This window comes from Capricornis sumatraensis, chromosome 1 (assembly GCF_032405125.1).
Source record: "Capricornis sumatraensis isolate serow.1 chromosome 1, serow.2, whole genome shotgun sequence".
In the NCBI taxonomy this organism is placed as follows: domain Eukaryota; kingdom Metazoa; phylum Chordata; class Mammalia; order Artiodactyla; family Bovidae; genus Capricornis; species Capricornis sumatraensis.
Window position 1 is genome coordinate 101,770,041 of NC_091069.1, and position 12,924 is coordinate 101,782,964.

The following is a 12,924-nucleotide window of genomic DNA, read 5'->3' on the forward strand; positions in this document are numbered from 1 at the left end:
TCCACCTTTAACCTCTGTCCCTCTGTACTCAGCCGCGTGAAGTTCAATAAAGAAGCATAGTGAACCACGGGTGAGCCGTCTGGGTGTTCCAAAGGGAGACAGAAATCCACAATATTGAGCCTCGTAGTCATGTCCATGAATTACCAAAACAAATAAACCATAAAAAAAAAGGACACACCCATTAATTCTCCTAAATAGATCATGATCTTTACATTCAAACCGAGAACAAACTAAAAATTTATGTCAGGGAAGTCGCGAGGGAGCATACTAGGGTTGTAAAAGTGTTTTATATCCGGATCTGGACAACGACTCTATGTATTAACTATGTAAAAACTTACACGTAAGTTATACTTTGTTTTTTCAAGGGGGGAATTTTTCAATAAACCGAATGGAAACAAAATTGGAGTGCCACTCCAGAGCAGGGTCATTGCTATTTCCTTTCTGCTGTAACACTGTTGATGTGTCAGAGCCTAAGAACGTCGACTCCAGGCTAAACACTTAAGAAACTACAATCTCCGGCGTACTTCGGCTCCCCAGCCCTCTGGGCTGTTCACTCGGAGGGAGGGAAAGGTTCGTTCCAACGCCAAGAGTTCGGAGAGCCGGAGCAGAGGAAAGGTGGAGAAGGGCGCACGCGCAGAAGCGCTCGCCGCGCGCACTCCCCTCCCCCCTCCCCCGCACTACCTCCACTTCCTGGGACGTCGCAGTGGCTATCGCGTGAGATCCGCGGCCAATGAGGAGGCGGAAGTGACGGCCGCTTCGCAGCTACCCGCCGCTGCTTGGAGGCTGGAGCCAGAGAGGATTGCTCTTCTGGAGAAGCTGGTTCTTCATACCTCAGGTATCGCCGAGAGCTCAGGTGAGGCAGAGAGTGGCGTGAAAAAACCGGCCATACATCCTGGTGCTAACGGACGCCCGACTGCTCCGCATCCTACCTAGGCGAGGGAGGGGCGCGGCTCGGGCCCGGGAGTCCCCGCCACGGGGGAGGCTTTGGCGCATGCGCCGGGGAGGCTTTGAAGCTGGGGCCACCTCGCCTCTGCCCTCGTCTGTTCCCGGGGTGCGGGGCGTGGCGAGGGTACTTTTGGGAAGCGGCTGGCGTGCGGTTAACGGTGAGGCCCCCTGGTTGTTTTGGCGGGTGCATACAGGGGAATCGCGGGAATGGTTAGGTAACTTCAGGACACGTCCCTCCCCACCATTCAGTTGAACTGAAAAAACAATCGGAAGCTTTTGGTTTGGAGAATGAAGTTATCTCTGCACCATCTCCTTTCCCCCTTTCTGAAGGCGATGACCAGCACAACCTGCCCCCTAGAACAGCTCTTGTTAATCGCTTCTCCTCCCAATTATCCAGAATTAAATTCTGAGCTCAGCGTGTAAAACTCTAGGGACAAGCATCCGCTACGCCCCTTGTAAAGAACAAGGTCTGACAAGCAAGTCTGTGTTTAACAAAGACTACTTTTCTGTCTCATCCGCCCTGATCCTGAGAGTCATAGCCTTAAGTTTTTCTTGAGAAGTAGGGAGTGTGAAATTCATTTCCTGTATTTGAAATGCAGGTCCTTTAAAAGTTTATCGCATGTGAGGAACTTACATTTTGGTTTTTAAAACACAAAAATACTTTTAAAACATAACCATAATTTGAACAATAGCTAGACACATGCTACTTCAACCATTGACAAATATTTTTTGCGCACCTGCAGTGTTCCCCACACTGCTAGCTCCAGGAATACAAAGATAAAATCCAGGATGCTTTTAGACTGCTTTTCATGTGGGGAAAAAAAAAAAGGAATCAGAGGAGAATTTTGCAGGAAAACTATTTCAATTCAGTTCAACAGTTAATAGAGGGTCTGGTGGGCCAGTCTCTGGGTCAGAAGCTGGGCAAATGAGCTCACAAATTTAAGATTATTTAAAAGTGCTTCAGTAGTAGTTGAAAACATATCATAGTTAGTTGAGATCAACAGTCTCCTGCTTTGACAAATTATAAATTTCTGTGGTAATAACCCAGAAGTACATAAAATCACCATCTAACTGTTGCTGGTAGAAAATAACTTATTTTAAAATACGCAGTTGAAATAGATAACCAACAAAGACACTGTATAGCACAAGGAACTCTATTCAGTAATCTGTAGTAACTTAAATGGGAAAAGAATTTGAAAAAGGGAATTGAGTATGTATAAATTAATCACTTTGCTGTATACCTGAAATACAACATTGTAAATCAACTATATGCCAATATAAAATAAAAATTTTAAATAAATAGACTATGTCATTGAGATCTGAATTAGAGTCTGTTTTTAAACTATCTTACATAGAGGAGTGATGGTAAAATCAATATGCTTTTAGTATTTGGAGTGTTGTTTGACATCAAAGTTATGAGCACTGAGTGTCACTAAATCAATACTAGTATCAATCTTTGTGGCCTCTTAGACTTTATTGGTTACTGAGAGAACAGAATTGGAAACTAGAGCTTAGGGACACCAGGCAGAGTTCTTTACACAAGTTGTAATGAGCTCTCTTCAGAGTTAAAATCATTTAGGCAGAGATGAAAAATAATTTTTTTGCTCAAATGTGCTCTATCTTAAAAGCAAAATTTGGTGTGTACACATATGTGTAAAACCTTGCTACAGTTAAACTTTATCATGTTTGCAGTCATTTCTGCTTTGCTTCTCTTTTCCTTTGGTAAAGAATACTGTCAGTATACAACACTAGGTTTAGTTTCAACTACTCATTTCTTTCTGGTCTGGTGATGGTCTTAAAGATTTCTTTGCTTTAGAATAGTAAACAAAGTCAAAAGCACTCTAACCTTTGGTCTAAATTATTTTTGACTAGTGTGACTTCCCCGGTGGTACAGAACCCACCTGCCAGTGCAGGAGACGTAAGAGACAGGGTTTGATCCCTGGGTCGGGAAGATCCCCTAGGGGAGGACGTGGCAACCCACTGCAGTATTCTTGCCTGGAGAATCCCATGGACAGAGGAGCCTGGCAGGCTACAGTCAGACACAACTGAAGCAACAACACACAAGAGTGACTATAACCTGTTGAAAATTAAATTTTAAAATATTTAAGTAAAAATTCTTAACATGACATGGTTGGTTGTCAGCAGAACACTTTGTGAACTCCAAATTGTATATTTGCTAGCATTTTGGGAACTAAGAGAGAAGTTTCTTGTCTTATATTTTTCTCCAACTTTGTAAACCTTCTCTCCTGCATCAAGGCTGAACCGTGCCATTTAGAAGAATGGAAGCAAACGCATCTGTTGACATGTTTTCAAAAGTCCTGGAGAATCAGTTGCTTCAAACCACCAAACTAGTGGAAGAACATTTGGATTCGGAAATTCAGAAACTAGATCAGATGGATGAGGATGAATTAGAACGCCTCAAAGAAAAGAGACTCGAGGCTCTGAAGAAAGCTCAACAGCAGAAACAAGTAACCTCTCTGCACTGCTTTCTGAAATTGCTCTCACAGTATGCTTCTAACCACTTCTATATACACGTGCCTAAAGTTCTCAGTCTTTAGGGTTGTTTGACCTCAAAAGTACCTAATGCCATTAAAAATTTTCCCTGGGGGTTGGAAAGATAGTTTTTAAAGACACATTCTGAGTTAGCCCAATCAGTGTTAATTCATAGTCAAGTCCAAGAAACACCTGGTCCAGGATAATTTTCTGAGCTCAGATTTGTGTAGTTGAGGAGAGTATGGATGAGGAAGAACAGTGGGAGAAATAGGGGTCTGCAGGTTCCCTTTCAGGTAGAGTTATGAGAAAGCCTATCATGATTTGTCTGTGCTCAAAGCAAGTGTGTCATTAAGAAGTTTAAACTTTTTCCATGTGAGAGTTTAAACTCTTTATGGAAGCTCTACCAAAGAAGTAAGGTAAAAATACCAGGGCCTCCTGTAGCTCAGCATAAGCCAACATGAAACAGATAACAAAACTGGTGATACAGTCTGGGCTTCTGCCCCTTTCTAGTACATTCAGAGGATGAGGGTGTCTAGAAGTCATTTCATATGGGAAAGTCAAAAGCAGGCAGAAATGTTCACTGTGGAACAGGGCAATCGTGCGATATTTGAAGGGCTGCCCTGAAAGATAGATTAGAACTTCTGTCATCTGAGGTCCAGGCTGGGATCCACAGACCAAAGTTCAGGATATATTGCAGTCAGTGGGAGAAGACTTCTCTGAGAACTAGAGAATACATGTATTAATGTTTTTCAGGCACCTGTGTTTTCCCACCACCCTGTTATTCTCATGTTGTCTTGTCACAGTAGCTCAGTGAGATAGTTGTCTTATGATCTCCACATTACAAATGAGGAACGTGAGGCTCAGAGCTTATGAGAACTCGCAGCCTAATGAGTGCTCGCGCGGTGGTTTGAGTCCTCCTGTCTGCAAGTCCAGTCCGCCTTTTTACTAAAACCAAGTCTTGAGAAGGGCTTCCCTAACGGCTCACATGGTGCAGAATCTGCCTACAATGTAGGAGACCCAGGTGCAGTCCCTGGATTGGGAAGATCCCCTGGAGGAGGGTATGGCAAGCCACTCGAGTATTCTTGCCTGTAAAATTCCATGGACAGAGGAGCCTGGCAGGCTGCATACAGCCCGTGGGTCACAAAGAGCCGGACACGACTGAGCAACCAACACAGGCAGTAAGACAAAGGAGTAGAGGGGAAAAAGGTTAAAAGACAGTAGAAGTCTTGAGAAAGGAAACAAGTTTCCACTTGAGGCAGTCAGCTTCCTGCTACGGGAAAGCCCTGAAATACCTGTCCAACATGGATGATAAGGGTCGAGGTAGTGATTTGGAGAATTGGATTAGCTGGACTTGTGGGTCCCTTTTTCTGGACACCACATGAGAAAACAGCTTTTTCTTCACTGGATGCTATCTGTGGGTGGCCAGGCTAGAAGAGTGCTGTCTCTGAGGTGGTCACCAAAAGTACACAGGGCCCCTCAGCTTCAGAGCTGTAGTACCCGCCCCCTCCCCAAACACCAGTTGGCTTTATCTCACAGCTGTTTTTTTTTAAAGCTTTGTAGTAACTTGGATCAGATTCTTTTGATTTTAGTAGTTTAAGTGCAAAGAAATTAAATAGATGTTTACATTCTCAATCTTTATAGCCTAATTTTTATTTTCAAAGTTCTAAGAAAACGCATTTCAAGTTACCAAGACAGATAATTCCAAGCTATGCTGTGGAGATAGTCCTGGGCCACAGACTATTTCTGCACTGACACTAGAAACATAGGAAAGTACGTCACCAAAAGGAATTCATTTCTAAGATAAACTCAACTGTAATATAGTGATTTGGATATAAGATATAAAGTGACATTGAAAGAGATTTCAAATGTGTGATATTTCTCTTTTCTTCAAATTAGGAATGGCTTTCAAAAGGACATGGGGAATACAGAGAAATCCCTAGTGAGAGAGACTTTTTTCAAGAGGTCAAGGAGAGTAAAAAAGTGGTTTGCCATTTCTACAGAGACTCCACATTCAGGTAACTTGGTTTCCCCTCAGTGACTGTTTTTACATATGAAGAGATTGTTGAATAGATACCCTGACTTAATAGAGAAGTTAAGAAAAATGTGAAAGGAACTAATTCCTAAGTTGTCCTTTGTACTGGAAGTCTGTATATTAAAATTAAGCAGTCAGCAAAGATTAACTTAAAAACCAGTGACATAAAAGAGTATAAATTATTGGATTTCAGTATTTTCATAGAAGTGGCTATTTTCTGAATGATATTTCCGCTAGCTAATTTTAAAAACATCTTAGCAATGAGCACTTAAATTTTTTTTTTTAATATCAATTCCAAGAATTCCGCTTTTGTCCCTACTATTACAATCCAGCCACAGTGTTGGAAATGGGGCCAACACCTGAACACCAAGTTCGAATTCAGTCACTTCTAAACTGGCAATTCACAGAGAGATGATGGCTTGACAAGGCCTTTCCCCAGAAACAGAGTTGGGACTTCAGGTTTGGATGGAAGATGGAGAAAGTGATTTCTCTTAGACGAGCCCAGGTCTGCCAACCTCTCTTTGGAGGCTGATCCCTCAAAGTAAAAATAGCCCCAGAAGAGGTTATATCTTAAACCAGATGGCTTAAGCCTGTTTTTTCTCCCTAGCGGCAAAGTTTGAATAGTTGCCAACATCAGATGATGTGATAACAGACCTAGAATTGTATGAAAGCAATTTGCTGATGCTGAGCAGCTCCTGCGGAAACTCACACTTCAACCCAGAGTCTCCCTTGCTCACTGTGGCCCCAGCCCTGCCCTCTTCTCTCATCTCCATAGTCTGCCTGGCCCTTGTCTTTGCCTCTTCACCCAACAACATGGTTATTAGTGGCTGGGATTTAACTAATAGAATACAAACGAAAGAAAATAAAGTCAAGGTTGAATGAATTGATATAAATATAGACAGATACCAAAATTTTTAGTATGTGGTAATGCTAGACATTTCAGGAAGTATAAGATCCTGGAACATTCACAGTCCCCCTTGAGGTAAGTACTTTATAATCCCCATGCTTTTTTGTGTGTGGACACCAAGACTTGGAGAAATTAAGTGACCTGCCTGATGTCACTCAGTTGCTAAATGATAAAAGCAGATTTGAGCCCAGCTTAATGCTATTTTAACTACATCATGACTGCTCCCTCTGGGTTTAAATTGGACTAAAAATTCAATTTTAAAAATGGATTAATTGGCCAATGGGACATACTTATTTAAAATAGATTCCATATTATTCCAATAAAACCGTGGAGTTGATTTCTGTAGAAACCCTCGAGAATGTATTTCTCCAAATGATCTGTCACTTCTTTGGCACTTCATTCAGAAACCACTTATTCTCTCCTGACAATTTTCACTATTAATAAAATCCCATTGCTTCACTGCATGAGTGATATATGAAAAGAATCACTCAGAGGTGATGAGGCATCAGGGTTATTAGAAACTCAGTGGACCTGAACTTAACTCAGGCACAACTACCAAGAAGTACCCCAGAAACCTGCTAGTAAAGTCACCTGTGGTGCTGGTGTATTAATTATCGAAAGCAGAGTAGTGATCAAACTTCGCTGAGCTTAGGAGTCCCTTGCATGTTTCTCAGCTCAAGTCCCAGAGACTTTTGATTCATCTGTATGTTTTAAAAAGTTGATTGTACTAATTACCTCTGGGTAAGAACAACTGCTCACAGAGGTTTTTATAGTTCTCTCTCAGATACACCAAAGGGTTGGCCAGTTTAAAGTGTAATTTAAAGAAAATGCCACTTTTCCTTTTCAGGTGGCTCAATAAAAATACTGCTGGTATTTTGCACTTCTTTAGAACCATCATGACCATATATTTGTAGCTTTAACCTTGATAGACTTCACACTAACAGAATTTGTACGGTTGGAAAGGTTCCTTCTCAGTGACATACTCAGTCTTTCTTAGTGACTTCCAAATACAACACCACCTGTACATTTCTAATTCTGAGCGGTGTCTTCTGAGCTCTGTCAAGTTCAGGTTTGTCTCTTTTATGAAATGCCAGGAAACATGCATAAGGAAAACGACTATTTTTTTATTCTTAGCCATGAACATGACAGCTTTGTGAGCCACCTAAGTCATATGTTGAGTACTTTGTTCTTTATGTATATCATTAAGGCAGATCCAGCCTTCTGGACTACAGTATCATAAGCGGTAGAGAAAGAGGTACCTACCCTATGAAATGGAAATGAGGTTATCTGGTAGATACATAAGTTGACTGGCAGATTATGCGATTCAGGAAAAGTAAAAACTTAGGTGTGCCTTAATATTTATTTTGATAAATTGTCATTTTTAGCTTTTGGTTTTCTATGTGTTGTTATTTACAGGTGTAAAATACTAGACAGACATTTGGTGATACTGTCCAAGAAACATCTTGAGACCAAATTTTTGAAACTGAATGTGGAAAAAGCACCTTTCCTTTGTGAGAGACTGCGTATCAAAGTCATTCCCACACTAGCACTGGTGAAAGATGGAAAAACACAGGATTTTGTTGTTGGATTTTCTGACCTAGGAAATACAGATGACTTCACCACAGAGACCTTAGAGTGGAGGCTGGGGTGTTCTGATATTCTCAATTACAGGTAACTTGCAGCAAACCAGCAATTTATTTTAATTCCCATATTCAGTTGGAAGTTTTTAGGTAATATTTATGTTCAGTTTAGTTCAGTTCAGTCACTCAGTTGTGTCCAACTCTTTGCACAGCACACCAGATCTCCCTATCCATCACCAACTCCCGGAGTTCACTCAGACTCACGTCCATCGATAAAGCCATCCAGCCATCTCATCCTCTGTTGTCCCCTTCTCCTGCCCCCAATCCCTCCCAGCATCAGAGTCTTTTCCAATGAGTCAACTCTTCACATGAGTTGGCCAAAGTACTGGAGTTTCAGCTTTAGCATCATTCCTTCCAAAGAAATCCCAGGGCTTATCTCCTTTAGAATGGACTGGTTGGATCTCCTTGCAGTCCAAGGGACTCTCAAGAGTCTTCTCCAACACCACAGTTCGAAAGCATCAGTTTTCAGCACTCAGTTTTTTCACAGTCCAACTCTCACATCCATACATGACCAATGGAAAAATCATAGCCTTGACTAGATGGACCTTTGTTGGCAAAGTAATGTCTCCACTTTTTAATATGCTATCTAGGTTGGTCATAACCTTCCATCCAAGGAGTAAGCATCTTTTAATTTAATGACTGTAGTCACCATCTGCAGTCATTTTGGAGCCCCCCAAAATAAAGTCTGACACTGTTTCCACTGTTTCCCCATCTATTTCCCATGAAGTGATGGGACCGGATGCTGTGATCTTCGTTTTCTTAATGTTGAGCTTTAAGCCAACTTTTTCACTCTCCTCTTTCACTTTCATCAAGAGGCTTTTTAGTTCCTCTTCACTTTCTGCCATAAGGGTGGTGTCATCTGCATATCTGAGGTTATTGATATTTCTCCTGGCAATCTTGATTCCAGCTTGTGCTTCCTCCAGACCAGCGTTTCTCATGATGTACTCTGCATATAAGTTAAATAAGCAGGGTGACAGTATACAGCCTTGACGTTCTCCTTTTCCTGTTTGGAACCAGTCTGTTGTTCCATGTCCAGTTCTAACTGCTGCTTCTTGACCTGCATATAGGTTTCTCAAGAGGCAGGTCAGGTGGTCTGGTATTCCCATCTCTTTCAGAATTTTCTACAGTTTATTGTGATCTACACAGTTAAAGGCTTTGGCATAGTCACTAAAGCAGAAATAGATGTTTTTCTGAAACTCTCTTGCTTTTTTGATGGTCCAGCGGATGTTGGCAGTTTGATCTCTGGTTCCTCTGCGTTTTCTAAAACCAGCTTGAACATCTGGAAGTTCACGGTTCACGTATTGCTGAAGCCTGGCTTGGAGAATTTAGAGCATTACTTTACTAGTGTGTGAGATGAGTGCAATTGTGTGGTAGTTTCAGCATTCTTTGGCATTGCCTTTCTTTGGGATTGGAATGGAAACTGACCTTTTCCAGTCCTGTGGCCACTGCTGAGTTTTCCAAATTTGCTGGCATATTGAGTGCAGCACTTTCACAGCATCATCTTTCAGAATTTGAAATAGCTCAACTGGAATTCCATCATCTCCACTAGCTTTGTTCCTAGTGATGCTTTCTGAGGCCCACTTGACTTCACATTCCAGGATGTCTGGCTCTAGGTGAGTGATCACACTGTCATGATTATCTGGGTCATGAAGATCTTTTTTGTATAGTTCTTTTGTGTATTTTTGTCACCTCTTATTAATATCTTCTGCTTCTGTTAAGTCCATACCATTTCTGTCCTTTATTTTCATAAAATAAATATATTATTATTCATTTTTATGGTAATATTTTATGGAAATAAATATTTCCATAAGCTTTATCTTGAACCTGGGGATGAAGAAAAACTGCCACAAAGGAAAAGCTTATCTCTTAAAGTGTACCTTAGTATGATCTTACAGCAAAATCATAGTTCCAAATAAAGTTGATCTTGGGTTTTAGAGTCCACCTAACTCTAAAAGTTTTCAAACAGATCCTATGAAATCTAATTCAGTATTCATCTGGAAACCCAGGATGACACTCGAGAAGAATTGACTCCTTCCTGCTTTAACCCAGATTACTCAAATTGATAATGACTTATTTTCAAACATTAGATTTTTAATGTAGTTACTCCTGTATCACTTGTCGACTCTGGTAAACTACATAACATCTCATTTCTCTGTTTAGCTTAAATTACTTATCTATAAAGAACAATCTCAGTAGAAAATGATCTAAAATCCAGCTTCCATTTTCCACTCATCTCTTTGTTCACTTCACCAGACAGTTTATCTAATTTCGCAGATTAGAGCACATCTTATGTATCTGTTTTTTATCTTCAAAAATAATAGGTTAAATTTTCCAGTTATTCCAGTCAGAATACCTTTCAATAAGTAGAAAATTCCCTCATCTTTTTATTTTCCTTCCTCCTTTTTCTGTGAATCTCTCCTACATGAGTATAAGTCATTCCTATATTGTAGAAATTGATTTTGAAGTTCAGGTTTTGTCTTCTTAAGTAAAACGTTAATATTAAATCGTGATTTCCAATTTTAAATAAGTTGGAAACTAGTGCAAAGAATTCTCATATATCATTCACCCGTATCTGTCAATTTTCAATATTTTATATTTGCTTTATCATTCTGTTTTGGGGTATATATAAACTTTTTTCAGAACCATCTGACTGAATATTGTAGCTGTATTGTCCCTTTACTCCTAAATATTTCTGTTTGCATTTCCTAAGAACAGGGACATTCTTACACATCCACAGTAAAAATTATTAAAATACAAAATACATAGTTTACAGACCTTATTCAAAGTCCATCATTGTCCCAATAATATCCTCCATACTAAAGAAATGAGTCCCGAGTACTTACTGTGCATTTATAGTTTCCTTTAACCTACAGCAATGTGTTCCCCTCGTTTTCCAATAGTTTAACAATTTTGACCAGTACAACTAGTTATTTCATAGAGCGTCTCCCAGTTTGGGTTCACCTAATGTTTCACAGTAAGATTTTGGGTTTTGCATATTTTCCCCAGGTGTAATATGGAAGTGATGTGTTCTTCTTTCTCAGTGTACCGTATCGGGAGACATAGGGTGGTTTGTCTCATTGCTGGCAGTCTTATCTGAGCACTGGCTCATCAGTTGTCTACCAAGCTAACTGGTAATTTAAGGAAGACCTTCTGCAGACCCCACATTCGTTTACTTTTTCATTTATTTGTATTAGAATGGGCTATGGATTATTTTATTCAATGGGATATATTATGGAGTATTACTGTTATTATTTACTTTGAAGCTCAGATTGCCTCACATTTGCCCTGTGAGAGCCTTGCATTCTGGCTTTTGTGTGTTCTTGACACGTCCCCGTAATCCTTTGAGCACTTTCTTTCTGGTGCAGGTAAGATCTTTTAGGGGGACCTGTGTTGTATTCTCCATAGGAATTGACTTTATCTCTAAGAAGCCATGATTCCCTTTGGTGGCAAATGATATTTCAAAACCAAGATCTTATTTTTCAGGTATCATGAAAAGCATTCTATACTAATTTAGGGTTAATGATAATGAGTTCCATGAGTTTATTGTCTATAGTGATGTAAACATTAAAAGATGTTAAATAGGATCAAACTGGTCGTAACAGGCTATCAAAAATAGTGTCATTTTCCTGTGTCATTTTCACAGGGATAGGAGTCTAATACAGATTCAGCATACCCAAAACATGACAATAACTGATTTCCTTGTATGGTTTTCAATCAGAGATTTTGTTGGTACATTCCATGAAATGCTAATCAGTAATTAATGATAAGAAAATAAAATGCTAGTCAGAAGCATTTAGTAGTACAAAGTAAGGTTTAAAACTGTGAATTTTCATTATTAACTATTAACTATCAGTATTAATTTTTGGTACCCCTTCCTCAACACTAGCATTATAAAGAAAATTTTACCCTGTTCCATGTGTTCCAGTGAGGATAGATTTTTGTGTAGTTTAATATACCAGCTGTACTAAATCATAGAGAATTAAGTGTTTTTCATATTTGTTTCTTTTTAGTGGAAATTTAATGGAGCCACCATTTCAGAGCCAAAAGAAATTTGGAACAAACTTTACAAAGCTGGAAAAGAAAACTATTCGAGGAAAGAAATATGATTCAGACTCTGATGATGATTAGAAATTAGTTATAATTCTTTGTAAATTGTCTTTTTATTTATCCTTACTTCACAATTAGATGTGTTTTCTAAACTCTATTGATTTCAGTATATTCATCTCCTGATGGTCACATTCTAGAGTTTTATGCAGTGGCATCATAGTGAAAAACATCCTTAATATTTTCTATGTGGAGCTTGTGTTTAAGTAGAGGAAAACTTCTGAGTTCTAAAATGATCTGAGGAGAGTCTGGATTCTCTATTTTTGAGATTGGTTTTATCACAATGATTCTTACGTTTTTATACCATTCACAATTGTGTTTTTAATCTACTGGATTGAAAATAGAAATTCAGCACACTATTCCAGGACTAATTCTTACGCAGCATTATTTACTTTATAAAGAGGTCAAGTAACATTTACTGGTGTAACAGATAGCACTGGTAAATGAATTAGAAACACTCTTCACTTCTGGAATATATTTAAGTAATGATTAAAGAACTGTTTATTTATTCTGTAAGCTGCATGGTGGTGTTGAATCAACTGATGGCATCAGAAAGCTTTTTCAGGTTGTGAACATACTGCCTTATTTAAAGAGTCCTGATTGCTTATATTTTAAGATGTGCGTTAAAAAATCAAGAAGCACTTTGGGAATGGCAGCATGATCTACAGACCCATCAGTGAAACAACCGTAACTGGTAAATATTTTTCTAAAAATTAAAGTCTCTGGAAATTGTCATAAGAGCATACAGCAAACAAAAATACTTATTCAAGAAAATACTCAGTCTTGGGAAGAATAGTGAGTCT

At 39.4% G+C, this 12,924-nt stretch overlaps 1 protein-coding gene across 1 annotated transcript; it reads left to right on the forward strand.

Annotated features, from left to right (window-relative positions):
• Nucleotides 1-742: 742 nt before the first annotated feature.
• On the forward strand, nucleotides 743-12,510 carry TXNDC9 (thioredoxin domain containing 9). Its single transcript, XM_068981219.1, has 5 exons — nucleotides 743-853; nucleotides 3,202-3,413; nucleotides 5,335-5,453; nucleotides 7,794-8,048; nucleotides 12,028-12,510. The coding sequence occupies exons 2-5, from the start codon at nucleotides 3,225-3,227 to the stop codon at nucleotides 12,143-12,145; spliced, it is 681 nt and encodes a 226-aa protein (XP_068837320.1). The 5' UTR covers nucleotides 743-853; nucleotides 3,202-3,224; the 3' UTR covers nucleotides 12,146-12,510.
• The last annotated feature ends 414 nt before the right edge of the window (nucleotides 12,511-12,924 follow it).

Bases quoted from the DNA above. Each gene is read 5' to 3' on its own strand.
- TXNDC9 (XM_068981219.1), top strand. From the start codon at position 3,225: ATGGAAGCAAACGCATCTGTTGACATGTTTTCAAAAGTCCTGGAGAAT. The intron at 5,454-7,793 runs GTAACTTGGTTT...TGTTATTTACAG, and splicing joins TACAGAGACTCCACATTCAG to GTGTAAAATACTAGACAGAC. The intron at 8,049-12,027 runs GTAACTTGCAGC...GTTTCTTTTTAG, and splicing joins TCTGATATTCTCAATTACAG to TGGAAATTTAATGGAGCCAC.